At 39.6% G+C, this 20,230-nt stretch overlaps 1 protein-coding gene across 1 annotated transcript; it reads right to left on the reverse strand.

The window, feature by feature from the left end:
- Nucleotides 1-9,906: 9,906 nt before the first annotated feature.
- On the reverse strand, nt 9,907-17,702 carry LOC132486346 (placenta-specific gene 8 protein). Its single transcript, XM_060093384.1, has 3 exons — nt 17,591-17,702; nt 15,263-15,387; nt 9,907-10,011 (listed from the first exon to the last, which is right to left on the reverse strand). The coding sequence occupies exons 1-3, from the start codon at nt 17,700-17,702 to the stop codon at nt 9,907-9,909; spliced, it is 342 nt and encodes a 113-aa protein (XP_059949367.1).
- Between the last annotated feature and the right edge of the window lie 2,528 nt (nt 17,703-20,230).

Below are 20,230 nucleotides of genomic sequence, written 5' to 3' on the forward strand. Positions count from 1 at the left end.
TATCTGTGCACTTTCTATTCCATTCCATTGATCTATATTTCTGGTTTTGTGACAGTACCATACTGTCTGATTACTGTAGCTTTGTAGTATAGTCTGAAGTCTGGGAGCCTGATTCCTCCAGCTCCGTATTTCTTTCTCAAGATTGTTTTGGCTGTTCAGGGTCTTTTGTGTTTCCAAGCAAACTGTAAAAAATTTTGTTCTAGTTCTATGAAAAACGCCATTGGTAGCTTGATAGGGATTGTACTGAATCTGTAGATTGCTTTGGATAGTATAGTCATTTTCACAGTATTTGTTCTTCCACTCCAAGTACATGGTATATCTCTCCATCTGTTTGTATCAACTTTAATTTCTTTCATCAGTGTCTTATAGTTTTCTGCATATGGGTCTTTTGTGTCCTTAGGAAGGTTTATTCCTAGGTATTTTATTCTTTTTGTTGCAGTGATAAGTGGGATTGTTTCCTTAATTTCTCCTTCAGTTTTTTAATCATTAATGTATAGGAATGCAAGAGATTTCTGTACATTAATTGTGCAACCTGTTACTTTACCAAATTCATTGTTTAGTTCTAGTAGTTTTCTGGTAGCATCTTTAGGATCCTCTATGTATAGTATTATGTCATCTGCAAACAGTGACACTTTTACTTCTTTTCTGATTTGTATTTCTTTTATTTCTTTTTTCTTCTCTGATTGCTGTGGCTAAAACTTCCAAAACTATGTTGAATAACAGCAGTGAGTGTGGACAACCTTGTCTTGTTCCTGATCTTAGAGGAAATGGTTTCAGTTTTTCACCATTGACAATGATGTTGGCTATGGGTTTGTCATATATGGCCTTTATTATGTTGAGGTAGGTTCCCTCTATGCCCACTTACTGGAGAGTTTTTATCATAAGTGGGTGTTGAATTTTATCAAAAGGTTTTTCTGCATCTGTTGAGATTATCATATGGTTTTTATCCTTCAATTTGTTAATATGGTGTATCACATTGATTGAGTTGCATATATTGAATAATCCTTGCATTCCTTGGATAAACCCCACTTGATCATGGTGTATTATCCTTTTCATGTGCTGTTGGATTCTGTTTGCTAGTATTTTGTTGAGGATTTTTGCATCTATGTTCATCAGTCATATTGGTCTGTAGTTTTCTTTTATTGCGTTACATCTTTGTCTGGTTTTGGTATCAGAGTGATGGTGGCCTTGTAGAACGCAATTGGGCGTGTTCCTTCCTCTGCTATATTTTGGAAGAATTTGAGAAGGACAGGTGTCAGCTCTCCTCTAAATGTTTGATAGAATTCGCCTGTGAAGCCATCTAGTCCTGGGCTTTTGTTTGTTGGAAGATTTTTGATCACAGTTTCAATTTCACTTCTTGTGATTGTTCTGTTCATATTCTCTATTTCTTCCTGGTTCGTCTTGGAAGATTGTATTTTTCTAAGAATTTGCCCACTTCTTCCAGGTTGTCCATTTTATTGGCATATAGTTGCTTGTCATAGTCTCTCATGGTCCTTTCAATTTATGCAATGTCAGTTGTTACTTCTCCTTTTTAATTTCTAACTCTATTGATTTGAGTCTTCTCCCTTTTTTTCTTGATGAGACTGGCTAATGGTTTATCAATTTTGTTTATCTTCTCAAAGAACCAGCTTTTAGTTTTATTGATCTTGGCTATCTTTTCCTTCATTTCTTTTTCAATTATTTCTGATCTGATGTTTATGATTTCTTTCCTTTTGCTCACTTTGGGTTTTTTTTGTTCTTCTTTCTCTAATTGCTTTAGGTGTAAGGTTAGGTTGTTTATTTGAGATTTTTCTTGTTTCTTGTGGTAGGATTGTATTGCTATAAACTTCCCTCTTAGAACTGCTTTGGCTGCGTCCCATAAGTTTTGCGTTGTCGTGTTTTCATTGTCATTTGTTTCTAGGTAGTTTTTGATTTCCTCTTTGATTTCTTCAGTGATCTGTTGGTTATTTAGTAGTGTACTGTTGAGCCTCCATGTGTTTGTAGTTTTTACAGATTTTTTCCTCTAATTGATATCTAGTCTCATACCGTTGTGGTCATAAAAGATACTTGATATGGTTTCAATTTTCTTAAATTTACCAAGGCTTTATCTGTGACCCAAGTTATGATCAATCCTGGAAAATGTTCCATGAACACTTGAGAAGAAAGTGTATTCTGTTGTTTTTTCATGGAATGTCCTATAAATATCAATTAAGTATATTTGGTCTAATGTGTCTTTTAAAGCTTGTGTTTATTTATTTTCATTTTGGTTGATCTGTCTATTGGTGAAAGTGGGGTGTTAGTGTCCCCTACTATGAATGTGTTACTGTCGATTTCCCCTTTTATGGCTGTTAGCATTTGTCTTATGTATTGAGGTGCTCCTATGTTGGGTGTATAAATATTTACAATTGTTATATCTTCTTCTTGGATCGATCTCTTGATCATTATATAGTGGCCTTCTTTGTCTCTTGTAATAGTCTTTATTTTAAACTCTATTTTGTCTGATATGAGTATTGCTACTCCAGCTTTCCTTTGATTTCAATTTGCATGGAATATCTTTTTCCATCTCACTTTCAGTCTGTATGTGTCCCTAGGTCTGAAGTGGTCTCTTGTAGACAGCTTATATATGGGTCTTGTTTTTGTGTCCATTCAGCCAGTCTGTGTCTTTTGGTTGGAGCATTGAATCCATTTACATTTAAGGTAATTATCAATGCGTATGTTGCTATTCCCATTTTCTTAATTGTTTTGGGTTTGTTATTGTAGGTATTTTCCTTCTCTTGTATTTCCTGCCTAGAGAAGTTCCTTTAGCGTTTGTTGTACAGATGGTTTTTTGGTGCTGAATTCTCTTAACTTTTGTGTTTCTGTAAAGGTTTTGATTTCTCCATTGAATCTGAATGAGATCCTTGCTGGGTAGAGTAATCTTGGTTGCAGGTTTTTCTCTTTCATCACTTTAAATATGTCCTGCCACTCCCTTCTGGCTTGCAGAGTTTCTGTTGAAAGATCAGCTGTTAACCTTATGGGGTTTCCCTTGTATGTTATTTGTTGTTTTTCCCTTGCTGCTTTTAATATTTTTCCTTTGTATTTAACTTTTGATAGTTTGATTAATATGTGTCTTGGTGTGTTTCTCCTTGGATTTATCCTGTATGGGACTCTCTGTGCTTCCTGGACTTGACTGTTTCCTTTCCCATGTTAGGGAAGATTTCAACTATAATCTCTTCAAATATTTTCTCAGACCCTTCCTTTTTCTCTTCTTCTTCTGGAACCGGTATAATTTGAATGTTGGTGCATTTAACGTTGTCCCAGAGGTCTCTGAGACTGTCCTCAATTCTTTTCATTCTTTTTTCTTTATTTTGCTCTGTGGCAGTTATTTCCACTATTTTATCTTCCAGGTCACTTTTCCGTTCTTCTGCCTCAGTTATTCTGCTACTGATTCCTTCTAGTGTATTTTTCATTTCATTTATTGTGTTGTTCATCATTGTTTGTTTGCTCTTTAGTTCTTCTAGGTCCTTGTTAAACATTTCTTTGATTTTTTCCATTCTATTTCCAAGATTTTGGATCAACTTTACTATCATTACTGTGAATTATTTTTCAGGTAGACTGCCTATTTCCTCTTCATTTGTTTGTTCTGGTGGGTTTTTACCTTGTTCCTTCATCTGCTGCATATTTCTCTGTTTCCTATTTGTTTAATCTACTGTGTTTTGGGTCTCCTTTTCACAGGCTGCAGGTTCGTACTTCCCATTGTTTTTGTTGTCTGCCCCCATTGGGTGAGGATTGTTCAGTGGCTTGTTTAGGCTTCCTGGTGGAGGGGACTGGTATCTGTGTTCCAGCAGGTGGGGCTATATCTTGCCGTTTTGGCAGGCAGGGCCACATCTGGTGGTGTGCTTTAGAGTGTCTGTGAAATTAGTATGACTTTAGGCAGCCTCTCTCTACTTTTTTATTTTTTTACATCTTTATTGGACTATAATTGCTTTATAATGGTGTGTTAGTTTCTGCTTTATAACAAAGTGAATTAGTTATACATATACATATGTAACCATATCTCTTCCCTCTTGCGTCTCCCTCACTCCCACCCTCCCTATCCCACCCCTCTAAGTGGTCGCAAAGCACCGAGCTGATCTCCCTGTGCTATGTGGCTGCTTCCCACTAGCTATCTACCTTACGTTTGGTACTATATATATGTCCATGCCTCTCTCTTGCTTTGTCACAGCTTACCCTTCCCCCTCCCCATATCCTCAAGTCCATTCTCTAGGAGGTCTGTATCTTTATTCCTGTCTTACCTCTAGGTTCTCCATGACTCTTTTTTTCTTAAATTCCATATATATGTGTTAGCATATGGTATTTGTCTTTCTCTTTCTAACTTATTTCACTCTGTATGACAGACTCTAGGTCTATCCACCTCATTGCAAATAGCTCAATTTCGTTTCTTTTTATGGCTGAGTAATATTCCACTGTATATATGTGCCACATCTTCTTTATCCATTCATCCGATGATGGACACTTAGGTTGTTTCCATCTCCTGCCTATTGTAAATAGAGCTGCAATGAACATTTTGGTACATGACTCTTTTTGAATCATGGTTTTCTCAGGGTATATGCCCAGTAGTGGGATTGCTGGGTCATATGGTAGTTCTATTTGTAGTTTTTTAAGGAACTTCCATACTGTTCTCCATTGTGGCTGTACCAATTCACATTCCCAACAGCAGTGCAAGAGTGTTCCCTTTTTTCCACACCCTCTCCAGCATTTATTGTTTCTAGATTTTTTGATAATGGCCATTCTGACTGGTGTGAGATGATATCTCATTGTAGTTTTGATTTGCATTTCTCTAATGATTAATGATGTTGAGCATTCTTTCATGTGTTTGTTGGTAGTCTGTATATCTTCTTTGGAGAAATGTCTATTTAGGTCTTCTGCCCATTTTTGGATTGGGTTTTTTGTTTTTTTGTTATTGAGCTGCATGAACTGCTTATAAATTTTGGAGATTAATCCTTCGTCAGTTGCTTCATTTTCAAATATTTTCTCCCATTCTGAGGGTTGTCTTTTGGTCTTATTTACGGTTTCCTTTGCTGTGCAAAAGCTTTTAAGTTTCATTAGGTCCCATTTGTTTATTTTTGGTTTTATTTCCATTTCTCTAGGAGGTGGGTCAAAAAGGATCTTGCTGTGATTTATGTCATAGAGTGTTCTTCCTATGTTTTCCCCTAAGAGTTTGATAGTTTCTGGCCTTACATTTAGGTCTTTAATCCATTTTGAGCTAATTTTTGTGTATGGTGTTAGGGAGTGATCTAATCTCATACTTTTACATGTCCCTGTCCAGTTTTCCCAGCACCACTTATTGAAGAGTAGGCAGCCTCTCTGTTGATTGGTAGGGTTGTGTTCCCATCTTGCTAGTTGTTTGGCATGGTTTGTTCAGCACTAAAGCTTGCTGGTGATAGGGTGGAGCTGTGTCTTAGTGTTGAGATGAAGATCTCTGGGAGAGCTCTAACCAGTTGATATTATGTGGGACCGGGAGGTCTCTGGTGGTCCAATGTCCTGGACTTGGCCCTCCCACCTTGGAGGCTCAGGCCCAAGACCTGGATGTAGCACCAAGACCCTGCCAGCCATACAGCTCAGAAGAATAGGAAGAATGAAAAAAACAAAAACAAAAAACAAACAGACAGAGCCCCAGGACAAATAGTAAAAGCAAACCTATACAGACAAAATCTCACAAAGAGACATACAAATACACACTCACAGAAAAGAGAAAAGGGGAAATATATATATATAAAAGGAAGAGAGCAACCAAACCTCAGTAAACAAATCCACCAGTGATAATAAGCACTAAATACTAAACTAAGATAAACATAAAACCAGAAAAAAAATAGATGCAGAAAGCAAATCCCAAGTGTACAGTTGCTCCCAAAGTCCACCGCCTCAATTTTGGGAACATTCATTATCCATTTAGGTATTCTTCAGATGTAGGGTTTATCAGGTTGATTGTGGGGATTTAATCTGCTTCTCCTGAGGCTGCACGGAGAAATTTCCCTTTCTCTTATTCTTTCACACAGCTTCTGGGGTTCAGCTTTGGTTTTGGCCCCAACTCTGTGAGTAGGCCACCCTCAGGAGTCTCTTCCCTGCCCAGAGAGCTGGGGGTTAAAGCAGCAGCTGATTAGGGCTCTCTTGCTCTCTAAGGTCAGAGGGAGGGAGGGGTACGGTAGTCATAATTGGGATATGGGGCGAGCCTGAGGCAGCAGAGGCCAGTGTTATGTTGCCCCAGCCTGAGGCACGCTGTATGTTCTCCCGGGGAAGTTGTTCCTGGATCACAGGACCCTGGCAGTGGTGGGCTGCATAAGCTCCCCGGGAGGGTGTGGATAGTGACCTGTGCTGGCACACAAGATTCTTGATGGCAGTGGTAGCAGTGTTAGAAGTTCAGGCCCGTTCTGTGGTCTGAGCTGATAGCCGTGACTCATGCCCATCTCTGGAGCTCGCTTAGGCAGTGTTCTGCCTTCTGTGGGCACACTGGGTAGGAATCACTGCTCCACACACACCCCACAACAAAGGTCCCTTGCCTCTCTGGCAGATCCAGACTTTTTCCCGGACTCCCTCTCCCTGGGATCTGACCTCCGAAGCCCGAGCCTCAGCTCCCAGCCGTCACCCACCCTGGCAGGTGAGTAGACAAGCCTCTCAGGCTAGTGAGTGCTGGTCGGCACCAATCCTCTGTGCAGGAATCTCTCCACTTTGCCTTCTGCACCCCTGTTGCTGCGCTCTCCTCTGTGGCTCTGAAGCTTCCCCTCAACTACCCCCCCACCCCGTCTCCACCAGTGAAGGGGCTTCCTAGTGTGTGGAAACCTTTCCTCCTTCATGGCTCCCTCCCATTGGTGCAGGTCCCGTCCCTATTCTTTTGTCTCTGTTTTTTCTTTTTTTCTTTTACCCTACCCAGGTATGTGGGGAGTTTCTTGCCTTTTGGGAGGTCTGAGGTCTTCTGCCAGCATTCAGTGGGTGTTCTGTAGGAGCTGTTCCACGTGTAGATGTATTTATGATGTATTTGTGGGGAGAAAGGTGATCTCCACATCTTACTCCTCCTCTCCATCTTGAAGGTCTCCCGCACTGATCTGTTTGTTTGTTTAGTGCTGCACGGCATGTGGGATCTTAGTTCCCCAACCAGTGATCGAACCTGCACCCCCTGCATTGGAAGCGCAGAGTCCTAATCACCAAACCACCAGGGAAGTCCCTGCATTAGTGTATTTTTGAAGAAAACTTATTCTTACATATAGGTTGGTCACAGTAATGAATAATATTGCCATTACATACATATCAGTATGGACTGATACTCAGATATTTATTTTATACTTTGGGTTATAATCCAATACTACCTTATTTTGTTGCTCAAATTGTTCCAGTTTTGGCTACTGGGAACTTTTTCAGTTCGTTCTTGTATCCCTTTGTCTCAATCAGTTTTTAATGTAAACCACATTATTCTTTTATCTTTATCCCTTTATTCTCCCATTTCAGATATTTGTATATCTAAAGTGTTATTGTCAATGAATAATGTAGGGTCCAAGCTTATGAACAGGAGTTGGGACCACCAAGATATTTTATGTCAAACCAGCTCAAAATTTCAGTGAGATAATTTCCTTGAGGTTAAAAAAAAAGCTCAAATGCCAGGATTTATTATTGTATATGTGTGGGTAGATATTTTACCCAAACTGTCTCATGTGCTTCTTTAGATAAACAGTGTTGAAATGGTATAAGGCCAAATCTTTGCTTCTGACCTCATCCTGTCTGGTCTGTGCCACATGCCATTACCAGGTTAATTTTTCTAAAGTATAAGTCTACATATATTACTCCTTTATAGCCTGCAATAACTCCCTAGTGCTTACCAAATAAAAGGCCAAATCATTAGCCCAGTATTCACTACATTGCATGCCAAGGCCCTAAATCAGTTTTTAAAATCTTTCATTTCTCATTATTTTCCTACTTATACCATATGTCCCTGCCAAGTCGAACCTAAGCTCATAAAGATGTTTTTTTCCTTTTTTTGCCTCTATAGTTTCACTAATGTTGATGATGAGAAGCAACATCCATTTCTATTCATCTTGCATCAGAAATCTTCCGTTTTCCCCATCCAATCCATTTCTACCATTGTCTGTCCTGCCCTGTGGTCTGGGAGGCTGAGCTGTGGTCCCCAGCAATACTGTCCTTCTCTCTGCCTTCCCGGTGTGTTCAACCAATGGGAAGCCCAGAAGGACATCAGAAAATGAGGCCAGGGTAGTTTTCCCCTTGTTTCCTTCCTGAGGGCTTACCCCAGGCTGCTCAGGTCCTCTCAGGGCAGCCATCACACAGCTTTCTCCTTTGGGATGCAGGTAACTGCTCCCTCCCCTCCTCCCGAGGCCTAGGGATGGTAATGGTTCAGCTGTTGTTGCACAATCTCCTGTCATTTCCCTGTACCTCCCACCCACACCTTTATAAATGGTCTTCATTAAATCCTTGTATTATCACAGTTTGAGTGCCATCTATTTCCTCTTGTGACCCTGATGCTCACTTCCTCTTTAGAATTAAAATCACTTCTTTCAAGAAACTTTCACTTACACTTCTCACAGGATATCATCTTTCTTTTCTCTGGGCATAAAATAGCACTTCATCTAAAGGCATTAGTCAAAGTTTGCATTTTATTTGAGGGCTTTTCTAATGCCTTCTTTTTGAGTATAAAGTCCCTAAAGGGAAGAGGACCAGCTTATTTCCCTTCGTTCCCCATAGTCCCTAACAGTGTCCTTCATGGTACTAGGTTCTTATAGAGACATTATTTGCTAAATGCATGAATATTTGAAAACATATCTTCCAAGAGTTATGTTTGTTAACTTATACAGAGTTCTAATTCACTTGAGAAAGGAAGTGGGATTTTTGCAAAGAATGGGAAAATTAATGTTTTCTTCCCATGCTCAAGATACATTCTATAGAAGACTGACAAAATCTTGTTGATTTCTACTTTACTATATCCTCAATAGCTAATTCTGAGAATCTTGGAAAAATGAGTTGGAAATGACTTGATTGAATTTCAGATGATGACATTCTACAGAACATTTCCAAATATTCTGTATTCTATTCCACCTCTTTCAAAGTTCACCTTCTCTTTCCTGTTTAACCTCACCTCATTATTGATAGATGCATTATGCCACAATTAATCCAAATATTACATAACGTAATTTTCATTTGCTCTACTACTTTATAATTATTTACCAGTTTCTTTCATCAATATGTTTGTATTAGCAGGGAAAGTGCTTTCCACTTCTTTTGTATCTCACCACACTCTTGTATTTTGCAAGTGGTGCTTCATTAATAGACCATCAGAATTCTGAGAAGTCTAGAGAGGTCACCATCCCTTTATTTGCTAAAATATAGTTTCAAAATATAGAGTTATTTTTGTGAACTGAATGTTTCTGTCCCCCCGGCCACAAAACTCATATGTTGAAACCCTAATCCCCAGTGTGATGGTATTATGAGGTGAAGCCTTTGGGAAGTAATTAGGTTTAGATGAGATCATGAAGGTGAGGGCCCCATGATGGGAATACTGTCCTCATAAGAAGAAAGGCCAAAACTCTCTCTCTCTCTCTCCAATATTTGAGGACACAGCAAAAAGGTGGCCAACTGCAAGCTAGGAAGAGCATCCTCACCAAGGAACTGAACTGGCTCATACTTAATCTTGGACTTCCCAGCATTCAGAACTATGAGAAATAAATTCCTGTTGTTTAACCTGTTTAAGCTATGTTATTTTGTTATGGCAGTCCAAACAAACTTTCTTCATTTGAAGAAATCAAAGTCAATCTTTATATTAAGATAACATTTGAGAGACTTAAATAATTGTTATTATTGAGTTATTATTCAAAATAATGCTTAGTTTACAAAGCCCTTGATTATATTTCTCAACATTCACAGATTCTGGGACTTACCACTGTTTTTTTAGAAAGTACGCATGGCTCTCCTTCTGTTGATGTCTCTCTTGATTTGGCAAAGAGAACACAAAGGACAGCAAAGGGTCACCAAATAGTCATCACAAATGGATCCCTGTTTGAAAATATAAAAGAAACAGAAATATAAAATCCACCTATTTGGGAATTAAGACTTGTGAATTTTCAAGACATTTTGAAGAGAAGCAGAAAGCATTGATCCTTTGAATTTGGAGTTTGGATGGATACATTCAGGAAAATGTTAGTTGATTTCTCTATATAGCTCCTGTCTCTTTTTATGACATCAAATGTTTTCCTATACTTTGTGATATTGAAAGTAGAAGATATCTAACCAAACTATCAATATGAGGGTAAAATAAGGAGTTTCAGGAAGTAAAATCTCTTTCTTTTCTCTTCTACCTGCTCCCTTTCTCAGGAAGCTACTAGAGGATGCCTCCACCAAAGTGAAAGAGCAAACCAAGAAAGGTATAAGAAACCAGAGACTAACGTGGGGGAGCAGTTAATGGAATCTCCAGTCATGGCGAAGGAGATCTCAGGGCAAAAGCAGAGCACCAGGAGTGAAAAGCATCTAGTTCAAAGGGTAGCGGGTCAGGGAGTGATTTCATCAAGGAGATGAAAATGATAGAATGTCTGATGTATTGAATGTTTGGGGAAGAGATTTAGAAAACTGGGAAGGAGTTTAGGACTGCACTACTCTTAAGTAAATGAAAAACTCCTAATGAAAAAGCCAATCATTATTAATAGTAGGAAAAACAGAGTTCAGTAGAAAAGGCAATCATAGTTCACTACACGATTCAACTCAACTCTGAAGAGCAAGCAGAGCTATCATAATATAAATACTAAATATGGATTTAACCAAAATTATATATAACTATATTGGAAGGAGTGGGGTAGGGGTAGGGTGCATGTTCATGGTGGGGAAGGGGGAGAAAACAGAACTAAATTCTCATCTTCTACAGTAGGAAGTCCAGAGACAATGCCCCAAACTGCAAAGTCAAAGAGTAGCAATACAAGTCTACCATTTGGAGATATGGAGGTAAACACCCAAAGATCAGCCTTGGGAAAGAGGAAGTAGGGGAGAGAAGTTTGGGGACTATTATTTTCCTTAACAAACCTTATAAATTGGATAATTTTAAAAACTATGTGCTTGCAGAGCTTTGTTAACTAAAATGAAAGCTGTACTAGAAAACAGGGCTGGGGGGATTTAGTGAGCCAGAAATCATGAGTAATTTTTGGAAAAAAAAAATAAAGCAGATGGGATTACATTGAAGGAGAAAGTAAAACAGAGCTAAGGAACATGAAACCTAACGGTACATCAGAGGCACGGTATTAGATAAACCCCAAACCAAAAACTCTCAGCTCAGAAAGGAGGAAGAACTGGCTGGGGAATGAAAGATGAGTGGTTACCTGATGCCAGCTTGAGCAGCTGGGCCAGCCCAGAGCTGCCAGCTGTGGCCTTGCCTGGAATGCAGCCTGCAGAGCAGTTTAACAGATAACCCTAATGTGGGCTTTGGGGCCCCAGAAGAGAAGAGGGGTGAGATAAGTGGGGCAGATATTCACCTATCGTGTAAGAGGTCAGACTCTCAAAGACTCACCACAAACACACTAAAAGAAATATAAAAGGTAAAGATATTTTAGCACAGCTGAGAAATCTAAATCACTCCCACCCATGAGATAGCCAAGTTATTTTACGTTTGGTATTCATCAAATGGTATTTTTTCCTTCTTTTCTTTTTTTGGCTGAATAGACCTTTCCTGGTTCCTTTTGTTCCCTTTAGTAGTTTTAGATGTTCCACAACTAATTTTTATTAGCAACGACCCTTAAATTTTTACCCACAATTTAACATTAAAAAAACATAAAAAAATTTTTTTAACATCTTTATTGGAGTATACTTGCTTTACAATGGTGTGTTAGTTTCTGCTTTTTAACAAAGTGAATCAGCTATACATATACATATACCCCCATATCTCCTCCCTCTTGCATCTCCTTCCTACCCTCCCTATCCCAACCCTCTAGGTGGTCTCAAAGCACCCAGCTGATCTCTCTGTGCTCTGCGGCTGCTTCCCACGAGCTATTTTACATTTGGTAGTATATATAAGTCCATGCCACTCTCTCACTTTGTCCCAGCTTACCCTTCCTCCACCCCGTGTCAAGTCCATTCTCTACATCTCTGTCTTTATTCCTGTCCTGCCCCTAGGTTCTTCAGAACCATTTCTTTTATTTTTTTTTAAGATTCCATATATATATGTTAGCATACAGTATTTGTTTTTCTCTTTCTGACTTACTTCACTCTGTATGACAGACTCTAGGTCCAACCATGTCACTACAAATAACTCAATTTTGCTTCTTTTTATGGCTGAGTAATATTTCATTGTATATATGTGCCACATCTTCTTTATCCATTCATCGGTTGATGGACACTTAGGTTGCTTCCATGTCCTGGTTATTAACATTATATTTATCTTGAGATTCATCTATGTTGTTGTGCGTATCAATAGTTCATTCCTTTTTATTGCTGAGTAATATTCTATTATATGGATAGATCACAATTTGTCTATCCATTCACCTGCTGGGGGACATTTGGGTGGTTCTTAGTATTTGGCTATTACAAGCAAAACTGCTCTGAACATTTGTGTACAAGTCTTGATATGGATATATATTTTTGCAGGGTAAATATCTAGGAGCAGAATGGCTGGGCCAAAAAGAAGGTGTATATTTAACTTTTTAAGAAACTGTATTTTACATTCCAATCAGCAGTGCATGAGAGTTTCAGTTCCTCCATATCCACTCACACTTGGTGTGGTTTAGGCTGATTAATTTTAGCTATCCCAATAGGTGTGTAGTGGTAACTCATTGTGGTTTTAATTTTCATTTCTCTAATGACTGATGAATTTGAACATCTTCTTATGTTCTTATTTGCCATTCAAATATTTTCTTTTTTTTTCTAATTTTATTGTTTGGGTTAAAAATGTATACTTAATATGAGATCTACCCTCTTAACACATTTAAGTTTACACAACACAACGATTTGAAGAATCCCAAAATAATTATACTGAGTGAAAGAAGCTACACACTGTATAGGTCTATTATATAAAATGGTAGAAAATGAAAACTAATCTATAGTGACAGAAAGCATATTGGTGGTTACTTGGGGAAGAGGGGAGGGGAAAGAAGAAAAGATTACAAAGGGATGTGAGTAAATTTTGGGGGTGATGAATATGTTCACTATTTTGACTGTGAGGTTTCACAGGTATATACATATGTCTAAACTTATCAAATTGTACATTTTAAATATATGCAGTTTATTGTAAGTCAGTTATACCTCAGTAATGTTCTTTTTATAAAAAAATGTGTATTTATCTATCAATGCCAGACAAAGCCTTTAGAATATCTTTGTTTCTTCCTCTTCCTTCCAATCTTCCAAATTTTGTCAAAACCAACTAAAGTTTTAGTTTCAGACTGTTATTAATTTTTCAAACTCCTAATGAGCATTTTTAAAAATTGACTATGTACTAAGCCTTTAAAAACGTTGATAACTTTCATGTTAAATAGTCATAGCATAATAAATAAGGAGCTCCTACAAATCAATTAGAAAAGACAAACAACTCAATAAAACAATGAACAAAGTATATGTACAGATAATTTATAGAAGAAATGCAAAAGGACAATAAATTTTCAAAAAGTTGGGCTTTCCTGGTGGCGCAGTGGTTGAGAGTCCACCTGCCGATGCAGGGGACATGGGTGCGTGCCCCGGTCCAGGAAGATCCCACATGCTGCGGAGCGGCTGGGCCCGTGAGCCATGGCCGCCAAGCCTGCGCGTCCGGAGCCTGTGCTCCGCAACAGGAGAGGCCACAGCAGTGAGAGGCCCACGTACAGCAAAAAAAAATTTTTTTCAAAAAGTTGCTTGATTTATCTAATAAAAATTTAACTAAAACAACAAGGAAATAGCATTTTTGCCTCTCTGACAGGCAACATGAAAAATATTATATTGGCACACATATAATATTAATAAATTATAAATTGATATAATCTTTTTGAAGGGATACTTGACAGTATTTTTCAAATTTTGAATGTGCATATCCTGTGATCTGTCAATCTAATCTAGTACACTATCCTACAAAAATACCAGTGCATGTACAAAATCATATACGTACAACTATTTAAACTGCAATATCACTTAACCTTTCATCAATAAGGAAGTGATTAAGTATGTTATCTCTATGATGGAATACTATGCAGACATTAAAAAGAATCTGTATTACAGACATAAAGGGGGTCTACCATATATTAAGTGGAAAAAACAGGTTACAATATAGTATGAACTCATTAAAAAAAAAAAAGCGATAAAAGAGCCCTGCAAATCCCAAACACCATATGTCTAGATCTATAGCTATAGCTACATCTAATCTATATGTATATGCCTTATAGGCATAGGAAAAAAAAACCCGAGGAAGAAGACCACCAAGTTTTATCACTGAGTAGAGATTTTCACTTTTTATTTTATATACCTCTGTGTTTGAATTTGTCATAAAATTACCTATATATGTATTATTTTGTATAATTTAAAAAGTAAGAAATATTTTCAAATGAAAAAATAAAATAATTTCAATAGAATAAAATAAGTTCCTAAAATATTCTGCCTATTTATCGATATTTGTTTCCTGTGATGGTTAATTTTATGTGTCAATTTGGCCAGGTCATAGTACCCAGATATTAGATCAAACACTATTCTAGATGTTTCTGTGAAGATAATATTTCAGATGAGATTAACATTTAAATCAGTAGACTTAGAGTAACCCTCCATAATGTGGGTGAGCCTCATCTAATTAGTTGAAGGGCTTAATAGAGAAAGAATGACTTCCCCTGAGTAAGAAGGAATTCTTCCTGGTGGGCCTACTTACTTTACGGGGATGGTGTAAGGATTAAATGATGTAACATACATAATATACCTGGGGCATAGTAGGCTCTGAACAATCTTCTTCCACTGTATGACATACATTGCAAATATGAGTTGTTTATGGGGTTTCCCTGGTGGCGCAGTGGTTGAGAGTCCGCCTGCCAATGCAGGGGACATGGATTCGTGCCCCAGTCCGGGAAGACCCCACATGCCGCAGAGCGGCTGGGGCCTGAGTTGTTTATTTTCTAAGGTTTTCACAGAAACATAGAAGGAGGTCCCATAACCAGAGGATCTATTGCTACAGTAATGGAATACAAGGTTGCAGATGCTAGGAAGCTCCTACTAATCAAATTCATATGATGATGGGTACCATCAAATTGTCTCCATGTTTATAACAATTACTTTGAACCTGGGCACATACTTGAATGATACAGTATCGTAAGAGACTCACCGGGATGCCGTATCGAGTCCTGTAGAGGGTCCTCATTGCAACACTTGTTCCACACAGACAGCATTCATTCATATCAGATGCAACTTGACATGCAAGACACATGAAGCAAAATATGCCACAGAGACCTGGACACATGAAATCAGAGGTACAAATTACTCCACTCTGCCCCCACCACAGTTGAAAGTTAGTGTGCTTTCATGAATGGCAGTCCAAATCCTGGGGCCTTTGTCACACATCCTGCTGCCAAGTCCATCTTCACTGCTTTTGCTCAGCAACGCATCAACTTCTCCCTTCTCCCCACCCAATCATTTCTGGAATGACCACACCTTGGAAAGTCTGTATTCTTTTTGTAGTACTGCCTTCATCCATGTATTGAATGATTCACTGAAACCTAGCCATGTTCCAGAGATTATCTTCAGTACTGACAATGCCTCTGTCTGAAGTCTAGAAGGGAAGTTAGATAATATGAAAAGTTCTCCAACAGAAACCTACTCAGGATGCCAAGGAGTCACTCACACAAATGGGGCCTCCAGTGCTCTGGGAAGGAAATGTTACTTGATCTGAATATTGAAGGATGATTAGGAATTTTATAGGTAGAGGAAAGGGAAAAGAGCCTCTTTAGATAACATGATATGTCTCGGCAGTGGCTGGTTTTCATTCAACATGGCTGGAGCCAGGGATGGGACGGGGATGAAGCTGGACCCACGGCAGGTTGGAGACTGGATAACGAGGAAGTACGAGTGTTCAGAATGGGTCATGGAAGTCATGAGGAACCTCTGAAATATTTTAAGAAGGGAGAATGATTTGGTCCGATCTACAATTAAGAAATTCTGTATGAAGATATTAAGCTCATATTAGGACTTGTAATTCACTTATTCGAGTAACAATACTAGGGGTTAGGGTATTAGAATGTTCATCTTTAGAAGGTTTTATTATTGTGGTTTCATTATCACAATGATATGCAGATGTTGAACTAATGTCCTGAGAAGTGTAAGTCATCACCCCAGGTCATGCAGTAGGACAATGAGAGCAAATCAATAAACCTAACTTTTCCATTTCCTAGGTAATTCTTTCCCTCTGTGCTTTTTAAAAAAATATTATTTTTAATATCTAATATTACTTTAAATATTATTTTACAATCTACTTTTTAAAAAAATTTTATTTATTTATCTTTATTTTTGGCTGCGTTTGGTCTGCGTTGCTGTGCGCAGGCTTTCTCTACTTGCAGAAGGCGGTGGCTACTGTTTGTTGTGGTGCGCGGGCTTCTCATTGTGGTGGCTTCTCTTGTTGCGGAGCACAGGCTCTAGGTGCACAGGCTTCAGCAGTTGTGGCTCGCAGGCTCTAGAGCGCAGCCTCAGTAGTTGTGGCACACGGGCTTAGTTGCTCTGCAGCATGTGGGATCTTCCCAGACCAGGGTTTGAACCCGTGTCCCTTGCATTGGCAGACGGGTCCTTAACCACTGCGTCACCAGGGAAGCCCCCCTTTATGCTTTTCAATGTAATTATTAACTCGATTCCAAATTTCAATTCCACTGATAAGTTAAAGGTTAACAAGATTTCCTTTCCTGTCTCAGAACACCGTGTAGACTTCAAGGAGGCCGGAAAACAAATACAAAAACCTCAGAGCAAAATTTGTTATATAGGCAGGTTTGTTTGTTTCCTGCTTGGTGTTGAGAACTAAGCATTTGACCTCTCTGACACCCCCATCTTCTCTCAAACTTCCTCTCTCCTAAGTTTACTTAGAGAGCTCTCATAAAAGAAACAAAACAAAAAACAAGGAGAGTCAGAGATATTTTACCCAATGAGAAGTTAATTGCCTTTAGAATTCTTTATTCTTAGGTGTATAACAAAGCTAAATGTACAAATAAAATAATTCTTCTCTGAGCTCATGCTGAAACCATGGATGAAAATTATCCCTTGTTTACTGGGCACAGTGTTAACTATAAAATAATGAGTTTAATTTATGTGTAACAAGAGCAGTCTTTTTTTTTTTAATCAAGTAAAACTTGAAATGTCTCTTTTAATATGATGTATGGTCTATTTATAGTCATTAGGCCAAGTCTGTTCATTGTTAGAGTCATCAGCTTTTTTCCTGTTATCTTAACTCCAGAACTTATTTTAGGAGTAAAACTATTCTTCGAAGGGTGGAGAAGAATTAATTTACAATCCGTACAGGCTTTTTCTGTTAACAAAGCATTGCCTGACACACAGGGTACTTTGGCATCAGTGGGGAACGTTTACTACACAATAAGGGAGGAATGAGGGAAGGATTTGGTCTTTGGTAATTCACCTCCGCATCAGTTATGGGGGCACTTTCCCCAGCACTTACAGACGCCGCAATCGCTGAAGCAGTCACACATGCCCGTCTGCCAGTTAGAGATTTGAGGAACCGGACCACTTCCAGGCTGACTTACAATGACCACCGGAGGTTGAGCTTGCATTTTCGATGCAGGGTCTTACGTGGCTGTGGTCTGAAAGGAAAGACTTGGTGTAAGTAGCCTGGAGGTTGCTCTTGGAAGCCTGTTTTGAGGTACTCTGCTTCACGGGCAAGTGAGGCAATTTAGACCAAGTGACTTGTTGATCTTTGAAGAACAGAATTTCTGCAGAGGCCCCTGGGGGAAGGGATTCACTGAACTGGTAAAACGTACAGATTCTTCTCTTGGCGTTAGGGAACGTAACATGATTGTAAGAACTGTTTTAAACAGGTGCCTGGTCTCCACACAAGACAGGGAAACAAATGAGGAAACCCGTGATAATGACCATGCCAACTAAAAATTGTTGCGCGCTGTTTGGGTCTACAAGAACGAAGTCACCGGCCACTGCAGTCGCTGACCTCCAACACACCCTGAAAGGAGTTCAGCACGGAGATGAGGAATGCGGCACTGTGTGCTCTGGGAAACACTGGCAGAACAGGCCTTCAGAGAGATATTTTTTAGGAGAAGATTTTATGAGCCCCATTTCTTACCTCTTCTCATATCTAGAAAAGCACTAAAGTCATTAACGGAGGCGTCTGCTCCACGTGACCAGCAGCGACTTTCTGCCAAAACGTGTGTTTGACGCACGTGCCCCCTTCACTAAAACCATGTATTACTGACCTCCCCTCCGACCTCTTCGCAGCAGTTCCTCAGAGCTATCTGAGAGGCTGTTCTCCCAGGCTATAGTCCTCATTTAGCTCCAAATAAAACTTAACTCACAATGCTCACGTTGTGCATTTTTTTTCAGTTGACAAAAGGAGTAGCGAATTACGGAAATGGACTTCTGTAAAATTGCACCATCCTAAGCTTTTGTGTACTTGCAACCTTTCCCCTCTTGCCCCTCTTTTATGTTCCCTTTTGTTGTGGACTTGTTTCTGACGAGCAGTTGTAAAGGAAAAACTCCCCTGTCTTCTGTCTACTCACAGAACACTGTCACCTGTGATCACCAAATGTGTGGTAGCTTTTTTCCACACCAAGCAATTCTGCAATACCAGCTGGGGGTCCATTGGGTTGCACCCTGCAGGCCTGCGAGCCCTGTACTTGTCCAGAGACTGAAGAAAGAGCCCAGAGTCAGTGACAGAAACATCAATGGTTTAATGGATAGGGGGATCTTACATTTCTGAAGCAAGGTCCTGGAGTGACAGCCCACCAGTCTTCACTCCCAGGGTAGGGGATGGGGGGAGGGGGAGGTTACTAGTTTTAGGGGGGATTGACATCAGGTTGGCTCACTGGTTACCAGGGAAACCAGCAGAGGAGCACAGCCTCTCACAACCCCTTTGGTAAGCTATCACAGGGGAGATATTCTGATCTAAAGCTTAGAACAATCACTAGCTGGGGCCGGGGGCAAGTACCTAGGTATTTGCTGATTAGGGAAGGTCAGTCATCTGAATAGAATGTAGGTGAAGCAGGGACTGGTCGAGCAGAGAATGTACAGAGAACAAGAGAACAGACGTCTTGGGGAGCCTGCCCATACAGTGTCCTACAATTTAGCTCAATTCTGACACTGTCTACAGGAGACAGTGTCAGATTCCACGTGCTAAGGGCTCAGTCCCACAAGACTGCCCTCCCTCCCCTACTTCACATGCCAATTGTAAGACCAGGTTGTCACCTGTGCTTCTGACCAACTAGATCAGAGGTTCCCATGACCCCTTCCTCAGGTTTGATAAATTTGCTGGAGTGGCTCACAGAACTCAGGAAAATAGATTACTTACTAGATTATTGATATATTACAAAGGCTATTAAAGGATACAAATGAACAACCAGATGAAAAGATACATAGAGTGAGGTTCAGAGCCTGTGGAGTTTGGGGTGGGCCACCATCCCAGCACACCAACCCAAAAGCTCTCTGAACTCTGTCCTTTTGGGTTCTTATGGAGCCTTGATGACATAGGCATGATTGATTAAATCATTGGCCATTGGTGATTGAACTCAGTCTCCAAACCCCTCTCCCCTCCCCTGGAAATCTGAGAGCTGGGGCTAAAAGTTCCAACCCTCTAAACAAAGCACCCTCAAGGGCTTTCCAAAAAGTCACTTCATTAGCATAAACTCCTCTGTAGTTGAGAGGGGCTTGTTATGAATAACAAGACACCTTTATCGCTCTTACCATGTAAGAAATTCCAAAGATTTTAGGAGCTCTGTGCCATGAACAGGAATGAAGACCAAATATGTATTTCTTATTAAAAACCACAACGTCACAGTAGTCCTCTCCAATCTTCCTGCATCCAAGTTGGTCCTTCACTTCAAATTTACCTGGAGCCTGTATCCCTCTGACAGTGCAGACTGTCAGTGCTGACAGACCCTTGGTTCGTGTTAGGGGCAAGCCTTGATGGTGTGCCCTAGCAAAGTTTATTATGAAGTACATTTTGTTAGGTTAGTCCTAATTTCTCTCCATCATGAGAGGCAGTGTGGGGTCATGAAACATTGATTTGATTTGAAGTGAGAATATCTTTGCTCACATTCTGGTTTCCTAAACCGTGTGATCTTGGACTAGTCAT

This window comes from Mesoplodon densirostris, chromosome 1, assembly GCF_025265405.1.
Source record: "Mesoplodon densirostris isolate mMesDen1 chromosome 1, mMesDen1 primary haplotype, whole genome shotgun sequence".
NCBI classification, from domain to species: Eukaryota; Metazoa; Chordata; class Mammalia; order Artiodactyla; family Ziphiidae; genus Mesoplodon; species Mesoplodon densirostris.

What these genes read in the sequence shown, in the direction of transcription:
- LOC132486346 (XM_060093384.1), bottom strand. Translation starts at nt 17,702, where the DNA reads ATGCAAGCTCAACCTCCGGTGGTCATTGTAAGTCAGCCTGGAAGTGGT. An exon ending in CTTCAGCGATTGCGGCGTCT is followed by an intron (nt 15,388 to 17,590) that starts GTAAGTGCTGGG and finishes TCATGTGTCCAG; the next exon opens with GTCTCTGTGGCATATTTTGC. An exon ending in GGACTCGATACGGCATCCCG is followed by an intron (nt 10,012 to 15,262) that starts GTGAGTCTCTTA and finishes ATTTTCAAACAG; the next exon opens with GGATCCATTTGTGATGACTA.